This window comes from Gopherus flavomarginatus, chromosome 10 (genome assembly GCF_025201925.1).
Source record: "Gopherus flavomarginatus isolate rGopFla2 chromosome 10, rGopFla2.mat.asm, whole genome shotgun sequence".
Taxonomy (NCBI): domain Eukaryota; kingdom Metazoa; phylum Chordata; order Testudines; family Testudinidae; genus Gopherus; species Gopherus flavomarginatus.
The window spans coordinates 37578003-37605126 of NC_066626.1; the positions used below are offsets into that span (position 1 = coordinate 37578003).

General features: G+C 38.7%; 1 protein-coding gene across 50 annotated transcripts in view; it reads left to right on the top strand.

Annotated features, from left to right (window-relative positions):
* TTN (titin) overlaps positions 1 to 27124 on the top strand; it is a 312200-nt gene that overhangs the window by 108094 nt on the left and 176982 nt on the right. For all 50 annotated transcript variants that reach the window (XM_050916743.1, XM_050916742.1, XM_050916769.1 and 47 more), the window contains exons 110-142: positions 317 to 604; positions 766 to 1053; positions 1632 to 1922; positions 5162 to 5449; positions 6731 to 6823; positions 6945 to 7227; positions 7599 to 7782; positions 8208 to 8297; positions 8398 to 8665; positions 9206 to 9487; positions 9778 to 10056; positions 10168 to 10449; positions 10564 to 10842; positions 11397 to 11684; positions 11845 to 12123; positions 12212 to 12490; positions 12582 to 12860; positions 13523 to 13810; positions 13970 to 14257; positions 14817 to 15107; positions 17503 to 17790; positions 19090 to 19182; positions 19300 to 19585; positions 19957 to 20140; positions 20555 to 20644; positions 20745 to 21012; positions 21110 to 21370; positions 23208 to 23417; positions 23519 to 23596; positions 23705 to 23731; positions 24627 to 24674; positions 26610 to 26666; positions 26788 to 26865. In XM_050916743.1, coding sequence (XP_050772700.1) covers positions 317 to 604; positions 766 to 1053; positions 1632 to 1922; positions 5162 to 5449; positions 6731 to 6823; positions 6945 to 7227; positions 7599 to 7782; positions 8208 to 8297; positions 8398 to 8665; positions 9206 to 9487; positions 9778 to 10056; positions 10168 to 10449; positions 10564 to 10842; positions 11397 to 11684; positions 11845 to 12123; positions 12212 to 12490; positions 12582 to 12860; positions 13523 to 13810; positions 13970 to 14257; positions 14817 to 15107; positions 17503 to 17790; positions 19090 to 19182; positions 19300 to 19585; positions 19957 to 20140; positions 20555 to 20644; positions 20745 to 21012; positions 21110 to 21370; positions 23208 to 23417; positions 23519 to 23596; positions 23705 to 23731; positions 24627 to 24674; positions 26610 to 26666; positions 26788 to 26865 — 7155 coding nt within the window. The remainder of the gene's footprint in view (positions 1 to 316; positions 605 to 765; positions 1054 to 1631; positions 1923 to 5161; positions 5450 to 6730; positions 6824 to 6944; positions 7228 to 7598; positions 7783 to 8207; positions 8298 to 8397; positions 8666 to 9205; positions 9488 to 9777; positions 10057 to 10167; positions 10450 to 10563; positions 10843 to 11396; positions 11685 to 11844; positions 12124 to 12211; positions 12491 to 12581; positions 12861 to 13522; positions 13811 to 13969; positions 14258 to 14816; positions 15108 to 17502; positions 17791 to 19089; positions 19183 to 19299; positions 19586 to 19956; positions 20141 to 20554; positions 20645 to 20744; positions 21013 to 21109; positions 21371 to 23207; positions 23418 to 23518; positions 23597 to 23704; positions 23732 to 24626; positions 24675 to 26609; positions 26667 to 26787; positions 26866 to 27124) is intronic.

A 27124-nucleotide genomic window follows, 5' to 3' on the forward strand; every position in this document is an offset into this window, starting at 1 on the left:
GCCAATTTCTATCCTTTTGTATAATTTTGTAACCACATTGACTGATAGTCCACATCCTGGCAAAGCTCTCCCTTTACACCAGCCCCCAAGCTAGATGTGATATAACAAATAATCTCCTTGATTCTTTGTGGGTTTCTTACTGTTTTTTTATTATGTAAGTTGGTTGAAAATAATGATTGGATCTTCCAGTGTATCTTTTTGTAAATCTGCCCAATCTATACCACAATACATGTCCTCTCAGGCAGTGTTTATTGGAGAATTCCACCAACGATAGATAGCTTCCCAAAATTTTTGTTGTTCGATACTTTCTTTGCAGAGCGTAAACTTCCTCCTTCATTCACACGAACTTTGAGAGACATTCATGAAACTGTTGGCTTACCAGTTACATTTGATTGCGGCATAACTGGCTCAGAACCTATTGAAGTATCCTGGTCTAAAGATGGCGTACATATCCGAGATAGCTACAGAGTGCAAACTTCCTTCTTAAATAATGTAGCAACTCTCCAGTTTTTGCAGACTGACAAGAGCCTTGCTGGGCAGTACACTTGTACAGCTTCCAATGCTATTGGAACTACTTCTTCCAGTGCCAGGCTCGTGCTTACAGGTTGGTTGATTATTAAATAATTTCCCTTTAATGTCACCAGGTCATTTTAAAATTTCCATCTGAAATTAAAGCAATAAGTGCAACATTTGTTTAACAATATGGTTTTAAGAAATTGAGCTTTTAAAAGCTATACATGTTTTTTTGTTTCTTTCATCTTGTAGAAGGGAAGAATCCTCCATTGTTTGACATCCCAATTGCACCCGTGGATGCTTTTGCTGGTGATAGTGCTGACTTTGAATGTCACATATCAGGAACTCAACCAATTAAGGTCACTTGGGCAAAAAATAACCAAGAGATACGGACTGGAGGAAAATACCAGATCAGTTATATAGAAAACATAGCCCATTTGACAATTCTGAATGCTGGCAATGCAGACTCTGGAATGTATGCATGCCATGCTAGCAATGAAGTTGGAAAGGACTCTTGCGTAGCTCAGCTTAGTATTAAAGGTATTGCCTGATTCACTTGTATGATGTCCACGTTGAATTCCTTTATATCTGAAAGAAACAAGTCTTGTTGCTATATAATTTGGAGACCATTTTTTCAATCTATGGATTAGAAAATGTGTATTGAAATTGCTGTCAGAAGAGATCTAGAGGTATTAGAAGGAATGTGAGTGTTGAATTGAGGAGTGGAGATAATGTTTTCTTCAATCTTCTTTTCTTTAAATATTTACAGACTTTGTCATCTTAAATAGTTTATAGAAAATTCTAGTTTGTTCCTTGTTTATACATAAATTGTTCATTTATTAAAGGAATTTTTCTTAAAAGCAGTATAAAATAAGTGATATTTTAATTACTTCGTAACTAGTAGAACTCTACATCCATTTAAACAGTGTCATGTTTTGCTGTTCTAAGAGTGCTACTCTCTGTGTACTTTCTGTAAAAAATAGAATTTTGTTTAACGGTACGCAAGCAGTTTTATAACAACATATAGTCATAAAAGGTATTTCTTGAAAAGTCTTCCACTGAATATATGATCTTAAAATTTAATTTTAGAATTTAAGGACTATGTTCTTTTCTTTCAGAACGAAAAATTCCACCTAGTTTTACAAAGAAACTATCTGAAATGGTAGAAGAAACAGAAGGGAACATCCTTAAACTTGAAGGCCGTGTTTCTGGTTCTCAGCCTCTGACCATTGCTTGGTATAAAAACAATCAAGAGATCTATCAGAGTCCTAATTGTGAAATATCATTCCTAAACAACAACATACTTCTGCAAATTAAGAGAGCAGGGCAGGCTGATGCTGGCTTATATACCTGCAAAGTGTCCAATGAAGCAGGAAGTGTATTGTGTACTTCTTCCGTTGTTATTAAAGGTTAGCTGATTTAATGTTTTGCCTCTCTGTGGTGTTAGTTTTCTTTATCAATGTGTTAGCTGTCAAGATATGTCTTCCAGAGCTAATTGAATAATTCTTTCTAGGAGTCTTCTATTTAGGCCATGTGTAATTGTTTTTAAACACTATTAAATTCAGTACAGCGTAACAGTGAGATAATGACAGCTACTTCTCCTTTAGATACTCAGGCAGAACTCTCATGAGCTTCAATGTGAGTTCTGTATCTCAGGATAGAATTGAGCACAGTCTGTCTATTTCTTTTGACTTAAAATGTGGTACTAATAATATAATACAAAATAGTGATGATTTCCTGCAGACGTCTTCATTTCCGTTATTGAACAGTATTACACAAAACTTGCTGCTATCAATACATATTAACAGCAAATAATAACCTGAGGCTGTGCATGTTATGAATGGCTAGATCTTTACAGTAAGCCAATAATATTTCTGGCAATTATATAAATTCAAGACTATACTCAGAATATTTATTTACTAAAGTGTGACAGATTTTTCCAGGACAAAGTCAGCATTTTAAAAAAATAGCTGAAAACATTTATGCAAGAGTTAGTCTTTTTTTTTCTCTATACTGTCCTTTGGGATCTAATCTTGCTTATCTTGTATGCCTAATTCTGATAAATTATATGTCTGTGGAAGTCCATATCCTTAATATGCATTCCTAGCATTTTACTTCATATGCTTAGACTGTATTTTTTTTAATAATTTATTTAGCTTTTAGCTAACCTAGTGCAAATACATCCCTTACTCCACTGCACGTCTTTCTCTGTGTTGAGCATTTGTTTTTCTTTTCTCTTTTCCATACTTAATTTGATGTGTGTCCTATGTTAAAGTAATAATAATGACTAGATTACTCATGAAAATGAGAATTAAAGTTTTTAACAACAAAAAAGAGTTCTGGCCAAATCTTTAGTGGTATAAATATATAATGTCCATTATATCCATCAAATATCTACTCGTCTTTTCATGTAGTGTCAGTTTTGCTATGCAAGGAGTGCAGCTTTTCCTTTTATTGTTGGAAGGATCAGAACAAATCTATCTATATCTAAATTTGTACAGTGAGAGAAGTTTGCTGTGGCAGTTTGGGATTGAGCAGTAATTGTTGCAGTATAGAATCATAGAAATTTAGGGCTGGAAGGGACCTTGAGAAGTCATCAATTCTAGCACCCTGTGCTGTCGCAGGGACAGGTAAATCTTGACCATCCCTGACAGGTATTTGTTCAATCTGTTCTTAAAAATCTCCAATGATGGAGATTCCACAACCTCCCTTAGAAGCCTATTCCAGAGCTTACCTACCCTTATAGTTAGAAAGTTTCTCCTAATATCTACCCTAAATATTAATTGCTGCAGATTAAGCCCATTACTTCTTGTTCTAGGGACCCTCAGTGGACATGGAGAACTGTCCTCTTTATAACAGCTCTGAGCATATTTGAAGATTACTATCAGATTCTTCCTCAATCTTTTTTTTCAAGTCTAAACTTGCCTATTTTAAGAAAAATTTTTCCTCATAGGTCAAGTTTTCTAAACCTTTTATTTATTTATTTTTGTTGCTCTCATCCCACTCTCTCCAATTTGCCCACATCTTTCATAAAGTGTGATGCCCAGAACTGGACCCAATACTCTAGCTGTGGCCTTACTAGTGCCCCATTGAATGGGACTATTAGGTCCCAGGTTTTACATAGGACACTCCTGTTAATAAACCCCAGAATATTAGTCTTTTTTGCAGCTGTATCAGATTGTTGACTCATATTTAATTTGTGATTCCCCAATAATCCTCAGATCCCTTTTAGCAGTAGTATCACCTATCCAGTTAATTCTCATTTTGTAGTTGCACTTGTCTTTATTGAATGTCATCTTGTTGAATTCAGACCATTTCTCCAAATTGTCAAGGTTGTTTTGTATTCTTATCCTGTCCTTCAAAGTGTTTGCAACTTCTCCCCAGCTTGGTGTCATCTGCAAATTTTCTAAACATACTGTCCACTCCTTTATCCAAGTCATTAATGAAAACATTTAATAGCACTGGACTCAAGACTGACCCCTGCCGGCCTCACTAGATACATCTTCCCCATTTGACAGTGAACCATTCATAACTACTTCTTGAGTGTGGTCTTGAGTAAAGTGTGCTCCTACCTTATACTAAGTGCATCTAGACCACATTTCCCTGGTTTGCTTAAGAGAAAATCATCTGTGACTGTATCAAAAGACTTATTAAAATCAAGATGTATCACATCTACTGCTTCTCCCTATCCTCTAGCCCAGTAACTCTGTCAAAGAAGGAAATTAGACTGGTATTGGCATGATTTGTTCTTGAAAAAGTCGATGCCAGCTGTTCCTTATAACCCTATTATTTTCCAGGTGCTTACAAATTGATTGATTAATAATTGTTCGATTATCTTTCCACATATCAAAGTTACTCTGACAGGTCTATAATACTCCAAGTTCTCATTGTTCCCTTTTTAAAGATAAGTAGTATGTTTGCCTTTCTCTAGTCTTCTAGGACCTCACTAGTCCTCCCAGGAGTTCACAAAGACTGACACTTTCCTTCATCTTTCTCTTAATCCTAATTTATTTACGATCCTCCTCTTATTGAACTGATATCTCTTCCTAGCTGTAACTCATTTTGTGACTTAACATTTCTGATTTTGTTTCCACGTTTGTACTATTCTTTTAGCAATTTGTCTGGGTTTCCACTTTTTATATGATTCCTTTTTGATTTTTAGATCATTAAACAGCTCAGAATGGAGCCATATTGGCCTCTTACTATTCTTCCTATATTTCCTTCGCATCAGGATACTTTGCAGTGGTGCCTTTAATGTTGTCTCCCTGAGAAACTGCCATTTCTCCTCAACTCTTTTTTCGCTTGGCTATTCTTCCCATAGGACAATACCGACCAGTACTCTTAAGTTTTATTGAAATCTGCTTTTTTTGAAGTCTTAGCTCCTGTGCTTTAGTTATTTTAATAGTCTTTAAGAATGAGTGCCAAATAATTACTGCATTGATAGAAGATGGACTACATAAAGCTCTCTTCTTGCATGCTTGTGAAAACCAGACCTGTATGTATCAACAGACATTGCTTATCATTCTCTTACTTGTAGGTACGACTGACTTGTTAGAGCCAAGATTTCATTTATTTCCTATGTTTCTCTCTCATGTTCATAACACACATTTCTTTCTTGATTATTTACTAAAATATTTTCCAATTCCAGAACCAAAAAAGCCACCAGTGTTTGACCAACCTCTTAGACCAGTGACAATAGCAGAAGGAGATATTTTGCAGCTCAGCTGCCACGTCCAGGGATCACAGCCAATCAGGATTCAGTGGCTGAAGGCTGGGAGAGAAATAAAAGCTTCAGATAAATGCAACTTTAGCTTTGCTAATGGAACAGCTCTTTTGGAACTCACCACAGTTAGTAAAACTGATGCAGGCGAATATGTGTGCAAAGCTATAAATGTGGCTGGAAGTGACTCTTGCAAGTCAAAAGTGACAGTGAAAGGTATAGTAAAAGAGAAAAACCATGTCTTGTGATGACAGTTTATACCAAAACGACAATGCTCACATCTTTGTTTTCTGCGAATTAAGTGGTTCATAATCAAATAGAAAATAACCAGTGTCTTTGTTAGATCATAAAATATTATGTAATCGGAAATACTGGCCTTATTGTAGCATTATATTTAATGATAATTAATATAACACCATAAATATACAGTGTATAAATTAGAAGGTCTGTGTCAAATGAACATTAGATCCCCACCCTGAGGGTTTAGAATTTAACCTTGCAGACAAAACAAAGGGTTTGAGGCAAGACCAAGCCGAGAGAGTGGGCTTCAGTCTCCAGAGCATGCATACTCCAGGGGGAAGATGGGGGTTTAGGCATGTCTTGTAGGACATTACTAAGGGCATTTGGTATATTGTCAGGGAGAGTGCTCCATGGCTATGTGGCACCATGAGACACAGCACAGTCTGGAGTGAGCCAGCCAAAAAAATATAGAGTAAGGAAGAAGGCTGGGGAGCACATTAAGAAAGAATTCTTTGCCCAGCTCAGAGGCAGTAGTGCAATTAATTGGGCTGAGCTATCTCAGCTTCAACCCAGACAGCACCCTCACTAAATTGAAGTTAATACAGTTTGGGGATGAGACTCTCTCTCTCTCAAATATTTATCCCACCGTCACTATTGCATCTGAGCTCTTCACAGTCATTAACATATTAAGGTAGCACCACCCCTAGAACAGAGGCAGCAGTGGGCCTAAAAGTTGCTCAGACACTTTAATCTTCTAGCTGTAGGCTGATGATAAAACTAAGACACCTTGTAGGCCAGGTCTTTAAGAAATGAGCAGCAAGGAGAAGCCCCTTGGTACTGTCCTGTGTGGAAGCTGCTGGGTAATAGCTGATGAGAACTTTTGAAAATCAGGCCATTTATTTATGTGCCAAGCTGTTGATTTAAGAGCCTAAATTAAAGTCATCCATTTTTGAAAATCTTAAAATCTGATTCTGATGATGTTTATTTCTATGTACATTTTACACGGTGTGACAGAGATAAGAATAAGCCCTACAGTGTCTGCTTGCATCTTAGGAAATCAGATGACAACTTATTGAAAGTCATCGGAAAGTATTTGGCATTTTTTCTTTCATACACGCACTGCATATGCTGCTTTAGTAAGTGGATTCAGCTACAATAAAAAATATTCCTATTCAGGGGATTGAAAAAAGTTGTTACACCTGAAAGTGAGCTGTTCTATAAAACCCTCCATCTTAATTCCTAAAACCTATTTTCTAGAAAAACCAGCCGCAGCACCAGCAGCTAAGAAAGCACCAGTGGATGGAAAGCTGTACTTTATCTCAGAGCCTCAGAATCTCAAAGTTATGGAAAGTAAGCTTGTTTTTCCAAAAATATGTCATCTTCTCTATTTGTTGTATTAGGTGTATAATGATATCTCCTGCTGTCTTAGACATGTGAAAGATGAGCTTCTTGATTTTGTATTTTTCTATAGAGAGTGTTGCAACGTTTATTGCTAAAGTTGGAGGTGATCCAATCCCAAATGTTAAATGGACTAAGGGAAAGTGGAGACAACTCAACCAGGGAGGTCGTATTATCATCCAGCAGAGAGAAGATGAAGCCAAACTAGAAATAAAGGATGCAACAAAAACTGATTCTGGAATGTACAGATGTGTAGCTTTTAATGAACATGGTGAAATTGAGAGCAGTGCCAACCTACAAGTTGAAGAACGAAGGCAAGAAGTAATTGAAGGAGATCTGAGAGCAAAACTGAAGAGGTAGGCATAAGAATTTTGTCTAGATTTGTCTATAATCTCTACAGTGGGGGATACTTTAATTTTATCTCTGATCCAGATGTAATTATTAGTATTCACACTGTATTGAACGGATTGACACCAATTATATATTGGCCTTGATCCCATCAAGACGTACTCATATCAATAGTCTTTCAGTTAGCTAAGAATCCCCTTGAAGTCATGAGTAGCGAGCACTTATCCTACAAACTATTAGGCACAGAAGGCCTCTCCAGCACTAACCTGTAGGCTTGCTCTATACCAAACAATTTTAAGCAGACTTGGTTTCCCAAAGGATTCTCTTAGAAAGGAGAAATATTGTGCATGTTTTCTAATTAATCCCCTTGCTTAAATAGTACTCCAACCAAAAAGAAGGAAGAAGAGGAAGAGAAGCCCATTGATATCATGGAACTTCTAAAAAATGTTGATCCTAAAGAATATGAGAAGTATGCTCGCATGTATGGAATTACAGATTTCCGTGGCCTCCTCCAAGCCTTTGAGCTGCTAAAGCAAAGCCAAGAAGAAGAAAGTCATAGATTGGTAAGACCGAGTCAGACTGTGGCATTGGGAATGTTAAAAGTAACATGGTTTCTGGCATCAGGCTTGATGTCCTAGCTGTGACATCGCTGTATGCATAAGAGATTCAGATTCCAATCCTATCATGTCTCACTCTGCGAACTCCTGGCATGCTCAAGCACTGGGTGAGGCAGTGCTGCTACCAACAGTGACCCTTCTATCCAAGTAAGTCCTGTCCCCATGTCTTTGTCCAGAGGATCTTGGTGACATGGAACGTGTAAGATGGGCTGGTAAGGAGCTTAAAGTGAGCTATGGGTTTGCAGAAAGTTCAATTAGAGAGATACACAACTCTCCAGACTTCTTATGGGGGGAGCAGATGTAAATATATGGATCCTAGCTATTTCCCAATAGTGTTACTTCATGTTAAACCATGTCATGTATTTCTCCAGGAAATTGAGGTAACAGAGAGAGCTCGCAAAGAAGAACAGGAATTTGACGAACTTGTATCATTTATCCAGCAAAGACTCACACAGACAGAGGTGAAATGATGGTTTTGACTTGATAGTAAAATATTTAACCACATAATAGGAAGTGTGATCTTGGAATGAAGACTGAACCTTTTAAAATCATATTTTTCAGCCTATTACTCTCATCAGGGATATTGAAAACCAGACCGTTTTAGCAGATGAAGATGCTATATTTGAATGTGAAATTAAGATTAATTATCCAGAAATCAAACTCTCCTGGTACAAAGGAACTCAAAAATTGAATTCTAGTAACAAGTATGAAATAAAAATTAAAGGTGATCGGCACATACTCAGAATCAGGAACTGCCAACCTGCAGATCAGGGGAATTTCAGAGTTGTCTGTGGTCCACATATTGCTAGTGCAAAGCTAACTGTGATTGGTAAGTGTACATTTAAAGTTTCTATTTGAAGGTAATTTACACTCTTAATTTAATACTATCTGATTTCTACTAATACATATATATTATATATACATATATATATTAACCTGCTAATAGACCCTGCAGTTGAACAGAATCTTTGTGATTCTGCTTTCAAGGAAGGACGCACTTGTGCCCTGATTTGTCAGTTCTCTATCCCAAATGCCAAATCTCAGTGGTATAGAAATGGAAAAGCCAATAATACAGGAGGGAGATATTCAATACAAGTCTCAGATTTCTTGTCTTCTTTGTTTGCATTTACAGCACAATTTTCTTTCTTGTTTTCTAAAATACTCTTCTTTTCAAGCTATGTGTTCATTCTTGTCATGCTGCCACCACGTATATCACTGGCTAGTGTAAATTCACATTTTGTAGATATTTCAACCACTCACCACACTCGAAAGTCTGTGCTTTTGATTAGATAGTTCATTAATTTAAGCATTTAATGGATCAGTGCAATTTAGTGTAACATCACGTTTCCCCTTTTCTTTGATTTTATAGAACCGCCAACGATTATAACAAAGCTAGACTCTTCTAGAGTTGTAAAAGAGCATGATTTTACTAGATATGAATGCAAAATAGGCGGCTCTCCAGAAATCAAAGTCACCTGGTACAAAGATGAAACTGAAATCCATGATAGTGAAAAATACAGAATGTCCTTCATTGATTCCATGGCAGTCATTGAAATGCACAATCTCCGTGTGGAAGACAGTGGAGACTACATTTGTGAAGCTCGCAATGCAGCGGGTAGTGCAAGCACCAGTACCTCATTAAAAGTGAAAGGTCAGAACTTCTGTCTGTGTGTCTCTCTGTCTATGATTTCTCCACTTTACTTGCAGTAAAAGAGTAAAAATATTATCTTTAGTCAGATAGGTGAATAGAAACTTCTCAGAATGCAGGATACATATCTTACCAGTGTGCCATGGCATGAAAGCCATCTCTTATTGTGACTCATATCTTTACTCTTCCATATCAGTCCAACATAGCAATACAATTTACTCTTTAAATGTTCTTTTCTCTGTTATGTCCTGAACAGAATTAACAGAAAACCAAATTTCTGTCTGTTTTCATAGCACCCCCTGTTTTCAGCAAGAAACCCCATCCGGTTGAGACTTTGAAAGGTTCAGATGTCCATCTTGAGTGTGAGCTTCAGGGCACTCCTCCTTTCCAGATTTCATGGTATAAGGACAAAAGAGAAATTAAAAGTAGCAAGAAGTACAAAATCATGTCCGAGAACTACCTTGCTAGTATTCACATCCTTAGCGTGGATGCCACAGATGTAGGCGAATATCATTGTAAGGCCGTAAATGATGTAGGAAGTGACACTTGCACTGACTTTATAACTCTAAAAGGTTTGTATAATGATTTACACATCAGTTATATTCCTAGCATCATGTCATTCTCGTCACTCTCTTCCTGCACTTTCCTTGAGGTTTTAACATGACATATCTTCTCTTCACCAGCACCACCAATTTTTGTGAAGAAGCTCAGTGATTTCACTGCTGTAGTAGGGGACACAGTTGAGCTGCAGGCCACAATAGAAGGATCCGAGCCCATTTCTGTTCTGTGGCTGAAAGACAAAGGGGAAATCGTTAGAGAAAGCGAAAATCTTTGGATTTCCTATTCAGAAAACGTTGCAACTCTACGGATTGGAAAAGCAGAACCAGCCAGTGCTGGAAAATACATCTGTCAGATCAAAAATGATGCTGGAGTTCAGGAGTGCTTTGCCACTCTGTCAGTTCTAGGTTGGTGACAGGGAAATAAAAAAAATATGGAATGATATTTTAACCTCACTTAACAAACTGATTGCATCTCTCATCCTGTTATCAAATATGGCTGTGATTTGCATCTCATTTCAGAACCTGCAGTCATTGTGGAGAAGCCCAGCCCAATGAAAGTCACCTCTGGAGACTCTTGTACTCTAGAATGCACAGTGGACGGCACACCGGAGCTCACTACTAGGTGGTTTAAGAATGGGAAAGAGCTGTCTACTAATCAGAAATACAAAATTAGCTTCTTCAACAAAGTGTCTGGACTTAAGATCCTCAATGCAAAAGTAGAAGACAGTGGGGAGTATACTTTTGAGGTGAAAAACAGTGTTGGCCAAAGCAGGTGCACAGCTTCAGTGCGTGTTTCAGGTTAGTTGATTAACTTGTGAATTATCTTTGATTCTTACAATTTCTTTAAAAGGCGTTACACAACACGCTGCTTTCTTCAGTGTCACATCAGGCTTCTGCCACTTTGGGAAGACTCACTGCTAATGTGACTTAAGGCACCCTATGTTGGTCCACTAGTGTTGTGGAGATCATGGAGGGAGGGAGTAGGTTGAAGCCTTCATCACCTGTCACAAAGATGAGAGTGTTGCTTGGGGTCAGTCTCATCAATTGAGTCTGCATGTCCCAAATGATGCAATACTGTTCTTCTGCTTATAAGGAATTATTGAAAAAATAAAAGGAAAAAGGTGACCCTCAGAAGGGATGAGTTGACAGATTTCAAGAGTATCCTACAACTCTTTCTCATCTTCCCTCACTACCTCAGGCCTCGTGGGGTGGACATTATGCTTCTTAGTATTCCCTGACACCAGTTCAGATGTGCCAAAGGAAAGTGTGATATTTCTGCTAGATGACTGGAAACCATCTCCCTTTTAATTTATACTGTTGTAATATTTATAGCTGTGTTTTATCCTACACAGATCGCATTATACCTCCTTCTTTCACAAGAAAACTGAAAGAAGTTAATGGTCTCTCTGGTTCTTCTGTTGTGCTGGATTGCAAAGTGTCTGGGTCACCACCTATTTCTGTTTCCTGGTTCCATGATGGACATGAGATCACTAGTGGAGACAAGTATCAGATAACTCTCACAGACAATACTTGCTCTTTGAAAGTGAACACACTAAAGGAATCTGATATGGGAACTTACTCATGCACAGCTACTAACGTAGCTGGATCTGATGAATGCAGTGCATATTTGACTGTTAGAGGTTAGTATCCAGGACAAGGTGGAGCTTTAAGATATAAAATACTTTTTTTTGCTGGCAATTTACCTTTTTGGCCCTGTCACATGATTCTAACCACCAGTATTTTGTAAGGGAATATTTTACTCTTCATCAAAGTGCACTTCTCTTTTCTATGTGTCTTTAGAACCTCCTTCTTTTGTGAAGAAACCAGATCCCCTGCAAGTTTTATCTGGGGCAAATATAACTTTTACCAGTATCCTAAAAGGCACCCCTCCACTGGATGTTAAATGGTTCAAAGGTAGCATTGAACTAGTACCAGGACACAGATGCAACATCTCCTTGGAAAATTCGGTTGCAGAACTGGAGCTGTTTGATGTACAGCCACTTCAAAGTGGAGACTACACCTGTTTGGTCACTAATGAGGCTGGCAAAATTTCTTGCACAACTCAGCTCTTTGTAAAAGGTTTGTCAGGCTTGACATTTCACACATTTCTTTAAAAAAATCTCTTGGTGTCAACTTTTAACTTTTATCTTCATAATGTTCACTATAGAACCAGCCAAATTTGTGAAAAAAATGAATAATCTCAATGTGGAGAAAGGAAAACCATTAATTCTGGAATGCACATACTCTGGTACCCCTCCTATTGCAGTCTTATGGAAGAAAAATGGATACAGAGTAGTTCATTCTGCCAAATGCAGCATCACCACCACAGAAACATCTGCCATACTGGAAGTTCCCAGCAGTAAAATAGAAGATCAGGGACAATACACTTGCCACATTGAGAATGATTCTGGACAAGATAATTGTCACTCTGCAGTCTCAGTATTAGGTGTGTCCTCATTCCACAAAGAATCTTTTTTATACTAATGGTCATTGTGGTATTTAAATTGTGGAATTAATCATGTGTCTTTGTTCTTTAGAACCACCTTATTTTGTTACACGCTTGGAACCTGTTCAGGTGACAGTTGGAGATTCTGCATCATTACAATGTCAAGTTGCTGGCACACCAGAAATTATTGTATCATGGTACAAAGGAGATACAAAGCTAAGAGCAACTCCTACCTGTAAGATGTACTTTAAGAACAATGTTGCCACTTTGGTTTTCAGCCAGGTGGATAGTGGTGATAGTGGGAAGTATATCTGCAGAGCAGAAAACAGTGTTGGAGAGGCTTCTTCATCAGCTTTGCTTTCTGTTCAAGGTGAATATTTCATGTTACCAGGAATAAAAATTTACTTTCTTCGGGTGTGGTGTTTCAGGAAAGAAAAGTCTTTTTTCAGAAACACCCAGTGTCTTTACATGACCAGTTAGAAACTACCCATGTCAAGAGGCCCTGCAGCATTCATTACCTTTTAATAGCAAAGAACTGTCTGGGAAGAAATTCCCATGAAATTGTCCTGTGCTCTTTCTAAGACATAGAGGCTTCTGTGTCTTCCCCTTCAGTTTAGGGCATGTCCCCAGTTATTCTTCTTGCTCTTTCCACTGTAGAAAATATGAGACCATTGATCAAACGTTAAGGCTAAGTTCTGCCTTTATTTACAACTTTGGAACATGGACTTCAATGAGACAGGAAGGATGCAACTGGTTGTACTCTTCCTAGCATCCCTGGCAGATCCCTCTCTTCACATCAATCCCCAGACTAAATGGTCTAACATATAATCTCTTTGATCTTTTGTGGGCCTCTTACTGTTTTATATTAGGCAAGTTGGTTAAAAACGATAACTGGATCGTCCAGTATCTTCTTGTAAATCTACCCAATCTAGATCACAATAGAGTATCTTTGTAGGCAGTGCTTACTGGAGAGTTCACCAAAGCTGGATAACTTCCTAAAGGTTTCATTGTGCAATACTTCTTTCCTTGCAGAGCGTAAATTTCCTCCTTCATTCACACGAACATTGAGAGACATTCATGAAACTATTGGCTTACCAGTTACGTTTGATTGTGGCATAACTGGCTCAGAACCTATTGAAGTATCCTGGTCTAAAGACGGCGTACATATCCGAGATAGCTACAATGTGCAAACCTCCTTCTTGAATAACGTAGCAACTCTCCAGTTTTTGCAGACTGACAAGAGCCTTGTTGGGCAGTACACTTGTACAGCTTCCAATGCTATTGGAACTGTTTCTTCCAGTGCCAGGCTCGTGCTTACAGGTTGGTTGGTTATTAAATAATTTCCCTTCAACATCAACAGATCATTTTAAAATTTCCATCTTAACTTAAAACAATAAGTGCAACATTTGTGTAACAATATGGTTTAAGCAAATTGATCTTTTAAAAGCTATACACTTTTTTGTTTCTTTCATCCTGTAGAGGGGAAGAATCCTCCATTGTTTGACATCCCAATTGCACCTGTAGATGGTTTTGCTGGGGATAGTGCAGACTTTGAATGTCACATATCAGGAACACAACCAATTAAGGTCACTTGGGCAAAAAATAACCAAGAGATACGGACTGGACGAAAGTACCGGATTAGTTATGTAGACAACATTGCTTATTTGACAGTTCTGAATATTGACAATGCAGACTCTGGAACCTATACATGCCATGCTAGCAATGAAGTTGGAAAGGACTCTTGCGCAGCTCAACTTAGTATTAAAGGTATTGACTGATCCATGTGTATGAATTCCTTTATAGCTAAAATAAATAAGTCATCTTGTTGCTAGATAAGTTTGAGACCATCTTTTCAATATATGGATTAGAAAATGTGTATTGAAGTATGTATTAGGAGGAACTGAAAGGTCTTTGAAGGAAAGTGTGGGGAGAATTGTGAGGAAGAGATAATGTTTTCTTTAGTCTACTTTCTTTGAAAGTTTACAGGCTTTTTCATTTTAAGTGCTTTGTACAAAATCTGGTTTGTTCCTTGTAGCTTATACATAGGGTCTTGATTTTGTTCAAAGAAGGCATTTTTCTTAAAAGCAGTATAAGTAATTTTTTTAATTACTTTTTAAATAGCAAAACTCCACATCCATTTATACAGTGTGGTATTTTCCTGTTCCAAGAATGGTGTTCTCTGCATACCTTTTTGTTTAAAAAAAATGTGTATACAAACTGTTTTTTAACATATAGTAATTAGAGGTATTTCTTGAAAAGTCTTCTACTGAATATTTGATCTTAAAATTTATTTTTAGAATTTAAGGACTATGTTCATTTCTTGCAGAACGAAAAATTCCGCCTAGTTTTACACAGAAACTATCTGAAATAGTAGAAGAAACAGAAGGGAACATCCTTAAACTTGAGGGCCGTGTTTCTGGTTCTCAGCCTCTGACCGTTGCTTGGTATAAAAACAACCAAGAGATCTATCAGAGTCCTAATTGTGAAATATCATTCCTAAAAAACACCATACTTCTGCAAATTAAGAGTGCAGCGCAGGCTGATGCTGGTTTATATACCTGCAAAGTGTCCAATGAAGCAGGAAGTGTATTGTGTACTTCTTCCGTTGTTATTAAAGGTTAGTTAATTTCATATTTTGCCTCACTGTGGTGTTAGTTTTCTTTATCAACATGTTAGCTGTCAATATACGCCTTCCATAGCTAATCAAATAATTCTCTCTAGGAGTCTTATCTTTGGGCCATATATAATAGTGTTCGAACAATATGAAATTCAATACAGTTTACACAGTGAAATAATGGCCCCAATTCCTGCTTTAGATACACAGGCACAACTCTCATGAACTTCAATGCAAGCTCTGTATTTCAGGATAGACTTTGGGCACAGTAATTCTATTCCTTTCACCTTAGAATATGATAGAAATAGTATACGACAAAATAGTGACTGCGTTCCTGTAGCTTTCTATATTTTATTTAGAGAATGGTATTACACAAATCTTGCTGCTATCAATACATATTAGTAGCAAATAATAACCCAACACTGTGCATGCTATGAATGGCTAGAGGTTTGCAATATGCCATAATTATTCCTGGTAATGAAACAAATTCCAGACCACACCTGGAATATTTGTTCACTAAAGTGTGATGGATTTTTGTGGGACAATGTCAACATTTCTCAAAAATAGCTCATTTAACATCTAATTATTAATGCAAGAGTCAGAGTCTTTGGGGTTTTTTTGTTGTTATTTTTGGTTTTGTTTTTTACTTTTTGCATACTGTCCTTTGGGACCTATCATGCATACATAATCCCAATTTATCATATATCTTTGGAAGTCCATACCCTTAATATGCATTCTGAGCATAGTACATAATGTGTTTAGAAAGTATTTTGTGAATTATTTATCTAGCTCTTAACAAGTGTAGTGCAAACACACTGTCTACTCCATTGCATGTCTTTTTCTTGTACATTTGTTTTTTTCCTCTTTTCCCTACTGCAATATGATGTATGTCATACTTTAAACAGTAACGTCAAGATTACTCATAAAAATGAGCCTATGCTGACACTTCATTTGAACCTCCATTAGTGTTTTGCAGGGGAACTGTATGGAATGAGCAAAGTAAAATGTGCATGAGATGGTTTTATTTTGGCCTATATTTACACCTGTGCAACTCTCGCATAAACTAACTAGTTTGGTCATGCATACCTGACGGTAGAGTTGTGACATACCTGCTCTGCAAATGCATGATTGCCTACCCCAAGCAAAGAAATATTTTAGTGGGTCCAACACCCTGGACTGGTTTTCAAACACCTGCATTGCCAGGTGATTTCATATGGAATAGTAGTGCTCAGCTCCTCCACACATCAAGAGTCATAAGATAAAACTTTTATCCCTGCCAAATAGGACTACCAAACTGAGGAGTAGCCAAGTTACATGTGGCTGATCTTCACGTGGTGCCAAAAATACATCAGGCCATTTTATCTTCCTCTATTTGCAATCGTGATTTTTCCAAACTCATCTGCTAATGCATAAGATCAGGATGGATTGATCCTCTGCTCTTCCCATTACATTGCCTTTTATATTATGTCAAATAATATTGAGAGACATTATGTGATGTCACCCAAAAGACATACATTTAACACAGTAGAAATTAGAAACCTGTAATACTGGTTTCTTTTTGCCTACATTAATGTCAGTAAATTTGCTCGCGTATCTTTCCCACCAATTGCATTGTCACTGTTCCTCACTCTTGCTGTTGAGGGCATCCAGGATGGGATTGAGTTAAACCACAAAAGCAAGCAATTAATTTGACTTTCTAGCTTAAAGTCAGATTAATGTTGCTTTAAAATTTATGTCAATGATGATGAGGTAACCAATTATATCAGGTGTGAACTATGAATTAAGATTGTAAAAACAGATCAGCTTGAACGTTTAGTGATCTAAAAACTTGAGGTCCCATAATATGCATCAAATCTCTACTCATTTTCTTTTCATGTAATGGCAGTTTTGCTATGCAAGATGTGCAGCTTTTCTTTCATTGTTGGAAGGTTCAGAACAAATGCATATATGTCTAAATTTGTACAGCCAGGGCAGTTTGCTGTGGTAAAATGGACTTCAGCAATAATTGCTTTTGTAATATATTGCATTGTTTGGTCTTATAAAAAGTGCTTAAGCAATATATGAAGAATAGCAGTGGTGCTTTAGTTGTTTTAATATTCTTTAAGAAAGAGTGCAAATTTATACTACTGCACTGAAAGAAGATGGAATACATAAAGCTCTCTTCTTGCATGCTTGTGAAAAAGTACATTTTCCATACTATTTTTTCTAATACTATGTAGCATTAGTATTCTCAGAAACCAGACTTGTATGTATCAACACACATTGCTTATCATTCTCTTACTTGTAGATACAACTGACTTGTTAGAGTCAAGATTTCATTTATTTCCTGTGTTTCTCTCTCATGTTCATAACACACATTTCTTTCTTGATTATTTACTAAAATATTTTCCAATTCCAGAACCAAAAAAGCCACCAGTGTTTGACCAACCTCTTAGACCAGTGACAATAGCAGAAGGAGATATTTTGCAGCTCAGCTGCCACGTCCAGGGATCACAGCCAATCAGGATTCAGTGGCTGAAGGCTGGGAGAGAAATAAAAGCTTCAGATAAATGCAACTTTAGCTTTGCTAATGGAACAGCTCTTTTGGAACTCACCACAGTTAGTAAAACTGATGCAGGCGAATATGTGTGCAAAGCTATAAATGTGGCTGGAAGTGACTCTTGCAAGTCAAAAGTGACAGTGAAAGGTATAGTAAAAGAGAAAAACCATGTCTTGTGATGACAGTTTATACCAAAACGACAATGCTCACATCTTTGTTTTCTGCGAATTAAGTAGTTCATAATCAAATAGAAAATAACCAGTGTCTTTGTTAGATCATAAAATATTATGTAATCGGAAATACTGGCCTTATTGTAGCATTATATTTAATGATAATTAATATAACACCATAAATATACAATGTATACATTAGAAGTCTGTGTCAAATGAACATTAGATCCTCACCCTGAGGGTTTAGAATTTAACCTTGCAGACAAAACAAAGGGTTTGAGGCAAGACCAAGCCGAGAGAGTGGGCTTCAGTCTCCAGAGCATGCATGCTCCAGGGGGAAGATGGGGTTTTAGGCATGTCTTGTAGGACATTACTAAGGGCATTTGGTATATTGTCAGGGAGAGTGCTCCATGCCCATGTGGCACCATGAGACACAGCACAGTCTGGAGTGAGCCAGCCAAAAAAATATAGAGTAAGGAAGAAGGCTGAGGAGCACATTAAGAAAGAATTCTTTGCCCAGCTCAGAGGCAGCAGTGGAATTAATTGGGCTGGGCTATCTCAGCTTCAACCCACATGGCCCTCTCACTCAATTGAAATTAATACAGTTTGGGGATGAGTCTCTCTCTCTCTCTGTCAAAGATACTTTATTTTTTACCCATTCTATAGCATCTGAGCTCTTCAGTCATGAACATATTAAGGTAGCACCACCCAAGCATGGAGGCAGCAGTGGCCTACAGCAGTTTAGTCACTTTAAACTTCTAGCTGTAGGTTGATCATAACTCTAAGAAACCTTGTGGGCCAGGCTTTTAAGAAAGGAGTGCTAAAGAGAAGCCCTTTGTTACTGTCCTGACCTGGGAGTTGCTGGGTAACCAACTAATCAGCACTTTTGAAAATCAGGCCACTTATTTAAGTGACCAGCTATGCATTTAAGAGTCTAAATTAAAGTAATCCATTTTAAAAAAATCAGAACCCAAGTCTGATGTCATTTACATTAATGTAAATTAAAATTTACATGCTGTAACAGAGATCAGAATCAGGCCAGAGTGTCTGCTTCCATTTTAGGAATGAAATGACAACTTATTGAAAGTCATTGGAAAGTAATTGGCATTTTTTTCTTTCACACATGGACTGCATATACTGATTTAGTAGATGGATTCAGCTACAATAAAAATATCCCGATAGTACATCCCTTCCCATTCAGCGGAGTAAAAAAAGTTGTTATGCCTGAGCTGTTCTATTAAACCCTCCATCTTAATTCCTTAAACCTATTTTCCAGAAAAACCAGCAGCTGCACCAGCAGCTAAGAAAGCACCAGTGGATGGAAAGCTGTACTTTATCTCAGAGCCTCAGAGTATCAAAATTGTGGAAAGTAAGTTCATTCTCCAAAAATGTCATTTTCTCTATTTGTTGTATTGCAATATGATATTATCTCCTGCTGTCTTAGATGTGTGAAAGATAAGCTTCTTGATTTTGTATTTTTCTATAGAGAGTGTTGCAACATTTCTTGCTAAAGTTGGAGGTGATCCAATCCCAAATGTTAAATGGACTAAGGGAAAGTGGAGACAACTCAACCAGGGAGGTCGCATTTTCATCCAGCAGAGAGGAGACGAAGCCAAACTAGAAATAAAGGATGCAACAAAAACTGATTCTGGAACGTACAGATGTGTAGCTTTTAATGAACATGGTGAAATTGAGACCAGTGTCGAACTTCAAGTTGAAGAACGAAGAAAGGAAGAAGTAATTGAAGGAGATCTGAGAGCAAAACTGAAGAGGTAGGCATAAGAATCTTGTCTAGATTTGTCTATAATCTCTACAGTGGGGGATACTTTAATTGTATCTCTGATCCAGATGTAATTATTAGTATTCACACTGTATTGAACAGGTTGACACCAATTATATATTGGCCTTGATCCCATCAAGACGTACTCATATCAACAGTCTTTCAATTAGCTAAGAATCCCCTTGAAGTCATGAGTAGCGAGCACTTATCCTACAAACTATTAGGCACAGAAGGCCCCTCTAGCACTAACCTGTAGGCTTGCTCTATACCAAACAATTTTAAGCAGACTTGGTTTCCCAAAGGATTCTCTTAGAAAGGAGAAATATTGTGCATGTCTTCTAATTAATCCCCTTGCTTAAACAGTACTCCAACCAAAAAGAAGGAAGAAGAGGAAGAGAAGCCCACTGATATCATGGAACTTCTAAAAAATGTTGATCCTAAAGAATATGAGAAGTATGCTCGCATGTATGGAATTACAGATTTCCGTGGCCTCCTCCAAGCCTTTGAGCTGCTAAAGCAAAGCCAAGAAGAAGAAAGTCATAGATTGGTAAGACCTAGTCAGACTGTAGCATTGGGAATGTTAAGAGTAACATGGTTTCTGGCACCAGGCTTGATGTCCTAGCTGTGACATCGCTGTATGCATAAGAGATTCAGATTCCAATCCTTATCTCACTCTGCGAACTCCCGGCATGCTCAAGCACTGGGTGAGGCAGTGCCACTACCAACAGTGACCTTTCTGTCCCAGTAAGTCCTGTCTCCATGTCTTTGTCCAGAGGATCTTGGTGACACGGAACCAGTAAGATGGGCTGGGAAGGAGGTTAAAGTGAGCTATGGGTTTGCAGAAAGTTCATTTAAAGAGATACACGACTCTCCAGACTTCTTGGGCAGATATAAACACATGGATCCTAGCTATTTCCCAGTAGTGTTACTTCATGTTAAACCACGTCATGTATTTCTCCAGGAAACTGAAATCACAGAGAGAGTTCGCAAAGGAGAACAAGGATTTGAGGAACTTGTATCATTTATTCATCGAAGAGTCACAGAGACAGAGGTGAAATGATGGCTTTGACTTGATAGTAAAATATTTAATCACATAATAGGAAGTGTGATCTTGGAATGAAGACTGAACCTTTTAAAATCATATTTTTCAGCCTATTACTCTCATCAGCGATATTGAAAACCAGACTGTTTTAGCAGATGAGGACGCTATATTTGAATGTGAAATTAAAATTAATTATCCAGAAATCAAACTCTCCTGGTACAAAGGAACTCAAAAATTGAATTCTAGTAACAAGTATGAAATAAAAATTAAAGGTGATCGGCACATACTCAGAATCAGGAACTGCCAACCTGCAGATCAGGGGAATTTCAGAGTTGTCTGTGGTCCACATATTGCTAATGCAAAGCTAACTGTGATTGGTAAGTGTACGTTTAAAGTTTCTATTTGAAAGTATTTTATACTCTTTAATTTAACACTCAGATATCTACTAAAATATGTATTTTAACATGCTAACAGCACCTGCAGTTGAACGGAATCTTCATGATACTGCTTTCAAGGAAGGACGCACTTGTACCCTGATTTGTCAGTTCTCTATCCCAAATGCCAAATCTCAGTGGTACAGAAATGGAAAAGCCATTAAGATAGGAGGAAGATACTCAACACAAGTCTCAGAGAAAATACACAAACTAATCATCAAAGATGTTAGAACAGAAGACCAGGGACAGTATACCTGCAAGCTTCAGAATCTAGAAACAACTGCAGATCTAACCATTGAAGGTTTGTAAACAGATGGAAATCTCTTTGTTATGGTTTCTTGAGTTTCTTGATGCTTAGTTAACAGAAGATGGACCTGATGGGAAATTCTACTGATCCATTCCTTTGAAGGAGATACCACTGCCAGAATAACCTAATAATATTTTATTTGTGTAATTAATATGACCCATTACTCTGAAACACTTTGATCTGAAAAAAGAATGAGGAGTACTTGTGGCACCTTAGAGACTAACAAATTTCAGATGCATGCAGGGGAAAAATATAGTAGGAAGATATATATATATATGTATATAAAAATACACAGAGAACATGAAAAAATGGGTGTTGCCATACCACTCTGAAACTTTGATCTGTGTTATGTTTATCCTGTTTAGTCTCCTCTTTCTGAGATGTTTATATTTTCCTGAGGTTTCAAACTTCCGAAGTGCCTATACACCAAGCATTCTTTATCTTTTCTTAATTGCTTTAATGACTTCTCTTGAATACTTCTTATAATAATCTTGTTGTGGCAATACTCTTGTGTCTTCTTAACTTCACTCCTAAATGAAGCACTTCACAGGAAATAGAATGATGAATACAGATTTCTTTGTATTTCTTTTTTCTTAATTTCCTTTTTCAATATCCTAGTAGATGTCTGTTGTTCGTTTATGGAATTACAATAAATTATATACAGTAAATCCTCACTTAAAGTCATCCCGGTTAATGTTGTTTCGTTGTTACGTTGCTCATCAATTAGAGAACATGCTCATTTGAAGTTGTGCAGTGCTCCCTTATAAGGTTGTTTGGCAGCTACCTCCTTTGTCCACTGCTTACAGAAAGAGCAACCCATTGGAGCTAGCGGGTGGGGGCTTGGAACCAGGGTGGACTGGTATCCCCCCATCAGCTCCCTGCTCCCCTAAGTTACCTGTACAGCAGCCACCCAGCAGGCTATCAATTTCCGGGCAGTTCAGCGGTCCCTCCCCCCACTGCCATGTGCTGCTCCTGCCCTCTGCCTTGGAGCTGCTCCCAGGAGCCACCTGCTTGCTGTGCAGGGGGGGCAGAGAAGGGAGGATTAATATCAGAGTGTCTCCTTCCCACCTGCTCCTGTCCTTCGTTTACCCCATCTCCACAGAGCAGGGTGTGGGGGGGACAGACACAAAGGGCTCGGGACAGAGGGAGCTTGCTAGCAGCAGCTGCTGTCTCAACTTGCTGATCTACTCAAAAAGGCAGTGTACTTAGAGTGCGGTCAGTGTACTCTCTCTCACACACAGGGTGTGTGTCTCTGTCTCTGTCTGCCATGCTGTCTCCTCTCCCTCCATTTGTGCTGCCTTGCAGAGTGTGAGGCTACATTAACAGCAATGTTTAACCCTTAAGGGCTTAGCTGAGAGTTTGTTCATCATTTAGCAGCAAGGCATTCCCTGGAAAATATCCCACCCTCTTCCACCCTCTGACTTCACCACCTCAACCAAGCTTCACAATCATCATAGCTGTGTACAGTATTAAATTGTTTGTTTAAAACTTATACTCTCTGTGTGTGTGTGTGTGTGTGTGTGTGTGTGTGTGTGTGTGTGTGTGTGTGTGTGTGTGTGTGTGTGTGTGTGTGTGTGTGTGTGTGTGTGTGTGTGTGTGTGTATAGATATAGATATATTTTTTTTTCTGGTGAAAAAAATTTCCCTGGAACCTAACCCTCCTATTTACATTAATTCTTATGGGGAAATTGGATTCGCTTAACATTGTTTCACTTAAAGTCTAGTTTTTCAGGAACGTAACTACAACGTTAAGTGAGGAGTTACTGTACAAACCAACAAAGGTCTATTGCAACAAGGATAACAAATATATTTTTGTTTTGTTTCCAAACCAGCTGAGCCCATTCAGTTCACAAAGAGCATACAGAATATAGTGGTGAGTGAACACCAGTCTGCAACCTTTGAGTGTGAGGTCTCTTTTGATGATGCAGTTGTGACATGGTACAAAGGCTCCATTGAACTGCGGGAGAGTCATAAATACAGCTTTAGAAGTGAAGGTCGCTGTCATTATATGACTATCCACAATGTCACTGCGCAAGATGAAGGTAACCTTAATGGGATGTTTCCATTGTCACTGTTTTTTCTCATTGTTTGTGTTTTTTAACAATCAACGTGAGGTATATATCAAAATGCTTTCATTTTCCAGGTGTGTATTCTGTAATTGCTCGTCTTGAACCAAGGGGTGAAGCAAGAAGCACTGCAGAGCTCTATCTGACAACCAAAGGTTAGTGCATGTAGTAAACAGGTTTGAGAGTGTAGCTACATACAAGATCTGAAATTGTGTGCTGGAGAGCGAAAACATTCTAAATACAAATCTGTTGTTCTTTTGCAGAAATGAAACTGGAAGTGAAGCCACCAGGTAAAGAAAAAATTGAGAACATGTCTATGAATCATCTGGCACTGATTTAATTTTGTGTCCTCCTTTATTTTTGTTTTTGGAACCCTTATTTCTGGATTTGGTTTTAGTTCACCAAGGCTAATATACTGAGAAGGAATTTCCAGATCTATAAAGGAGGATTTTTCCCATAGGTAGCAATTGTGAATGTTGTGATGACTCCGCAATTATTGAGGAATTTATGGGCCTGGGGTCCTCTTGCATATTATGGGAAGCCAACTTCCCCCCTTTCCTTGAGGCTGAGAGTGGACAGTTAATTGAGCGTGGACTTACAATGCAATATAGTGAAGGTTAGGGAAGGAATAAAAAAGCAACCAAATAGACGAACAATATATCATAGACAAGGAAAGTGATCATTCTAATTGTACTTAATAATCTTCCTTTCTGTGTGTGTGGGGGGGTGTATGAGAAAGAGAGAAAACCGTCTAAAATATTAGAATCTAATTTAAAAACAAACAAACCAGAATATAAGGATTTAGGGTGTGATGTAATTAAAATGATAATAAAATTTAGGAGTGTGTAACTTGGCTAAACTATGACTGAGGAAGAGGACATGATAATGATCCATATGCATTTCTATGATGTTAAATCAAAAGAGAAGGAAAAATTGCACAAGGTGCTCCAAGAGGATATAAACAGGTTTAATGGATGAAACTGAAGAGAGGAGATATAGTCTGAATGTTTCCTAATGCGGAGGAGTAACAGCCTGTAGAACAGTTTCCTATGGGAAGAGGTGGAGGTCCCATCTCTTGAGTTGTTTAAAATTAATCCTTAGAAAATACTGTAACCCAGTCCTCGGGATTGGACAAGTTCATCTGAATCTCTACTTTATACATTTCTATATATTTTGACTTTCCAGATGTTCCTGATGCCAGAGTTGCAGTTCCAATTGAAGCACCAGCTGAAGGTAAAATGAATAACCAGATTTTTATAATGGGATTTCTCTTTAGAATCTAGGCAAAAGTGCAGTGCGCAGTTTGGAGATTCAGGAACCTCAGAGAAAATCTAGGATTGAGCAGTGTTCAAATTCACCCCTCTCTGAACAAAGCTTGAATGATCAGGGTTTGCTGGGGGAGGCAGTGGCACTGTTACTTCTGGTGCTGGGTGTGCAATAGTACCCACTGACTTAAATAATTGTCAGAGTAGACTGGTCAAGTAAGTATGAGCATGGGAATGGTCCCACTATCATGGGGAACTTTCCTGGCTTCTGTACTACCCTGGGGGAACCATACAGCAAAAAGATGTGTCCTTGCTCCAACTCCCTTTGCCCAGATGCCTGCCTGACCTTGAGGACTCCTCTTCCACTCTCCCGTGTGGCAACCCTCGTAACCCCAATAAGGCAGGGTCACTTAGGACAGGGGTCATGGTGTCCCCTCTCCAGGGTACTCTCTTACACTGGCCACTTTCCTGACCCACTGATCATTACAATAAGTTTAAACCAAATACAACTTATTAAATAGCAACTGTAAATAAAATAAGGGGAAAATGGAAAAGGTTAAAGGAACAAGGGGCTGGGGATGGGGAATAACACAAAAACAGTTTCAGCTACTGAATAAAAGTTCACAGCCTATTCTTCACATGCCCCAGGCCTCCTTCCCAGGATCTGGCTGTGCTATGGTGATACAGTGGGTAAAACACCTACTCAGATGGAAGCTACACGCTTTCTGACTCTAGGTGGCAGGACCCTTTTCCCCAGCATTAGCCCTGCTGTGATTCAGGGCCCCGTTTTCCACCCCTCTTGAGTCCAGCCTTCAAGGCCCTCTTGCCTGGTGATGTCTCCCTCCACTGGGCCCTCGCTGCCTAGGGCCTCCACCTTCCTCTCCCTGGCTGCTCACCACTCTTGGCTCCAGTATTACTTGTGGCACAGAAGGCATCCACTGCCCGGCCCTGGCCCTGCAGCTCCCTGAAGTAGCTCAGCCCTGGCTCACCGTCGGCGTGGCTGGTCTCCACTGCTCCAGCTCCCTGGCTCTGGGCTGCTCCAGTTCCCCTACTCTGGCTCAGTGCTGCTGCTGCCTACCTCCCAGACCAGCTCTGGCTGCTGCTGCTCCTCTTCCAACTTAGCTCTGCCTTCTCTGTCTCTGTACTCCTGCTCTTTCCCCAGCTCCACTCTGGCTGCTGCTTTCCTCTTAGCTCTGCCATTGCCCTACTTTCACTCAGGCAGCTCCAGCTCACATGGAAGATGGGCCCCAGGCTCTAGACTCCCACATTGATCTGCCTACCCTGTCAATCCACAGACTTGGAGCACTGGCCCTGGGGACTGTCACTCTCAGGATCCTGATTTCTCTTTGACCCTTCCCCCTTTTCCTGGTATGGGGAGAGGGCCAACAAAAAACCCTGTATTAAGTTTCAGTAGGAGGCCAACAGCCCCCTTTCATTAGGATAGATTTTCAGTTCCCACCAGGGCCACCCAGACGATTCAGGGGGTCTGGGGAAAAGCGGGGGAGCTGCGTCACTTGTACTCACCTGGCAGTGGTCCGGGTCTTCGGCAGCATTTCGGCGGCAGGGGGCCCTTCAGTCGCTCTGTGTCTTCGGCAGCACTGAAGGGCCCCCCACTGCTGAAATGCCGCTGAAGACCTGGACTGCCGCCAGGCCAGGGCTAATGGGGCCCCTATGGGGCCCGGGGCCTGGGACAAATTGCCCCACTTGCTCCCCCACTGGGCCACTCTGGGTCCCACCCATGGAAAGTACTTTGACTGTTCCAACCCACACCACAAGTTACTTTTGATTTTTTAATTGTAATACAGTTATCCTGTATGTCTGTATGCAAAGCATATTAGGGATTTTTTTCACATATTATTAAGAATGTAGCATTGATATAAAATATCTTCTTTATTTTCCTAAGATATCCCTATTCCTGTTTTGCTGCCTTTTGCTGTTCCACCACCAGAAGAGAAGAAAGGTAAAAGCTTATAGATTTAAAACTGGAAATGTCAAACAGAATGTACTATGTTAAATCCAACTTTTTCCTGTAGCTGTTAAATGCAAATATATATATATATATATATATATTTGTCTTTTAGAAACCAAGAAAGTTCTTGTAAAGAAAGTCTCCAAAAAAGTGGTTTCAAAAGCTCCTGAAGAAATTGCTCCACCTAAAGGTAAAATGGATTTTTACATTATTTTTTTAAAAGGTATTTTAAAGACAGTAATTGTATTTAATGTGGAATAATGAAAGGTTTTTGTGTTTGACTTTTTTATTTTTAAGTTATAAAGATGCATTTTTAAAACCCAAATTCTCATTCATTAGAATATTTCAAAATATGTTCTGGAACAGTGATTATCAAGGTAGAACAGCCTTCCAAGGGGAGTAGTGGGGGCAAAAGACATATCTGGCTTTAAGATTAAGCTTGATAAGTT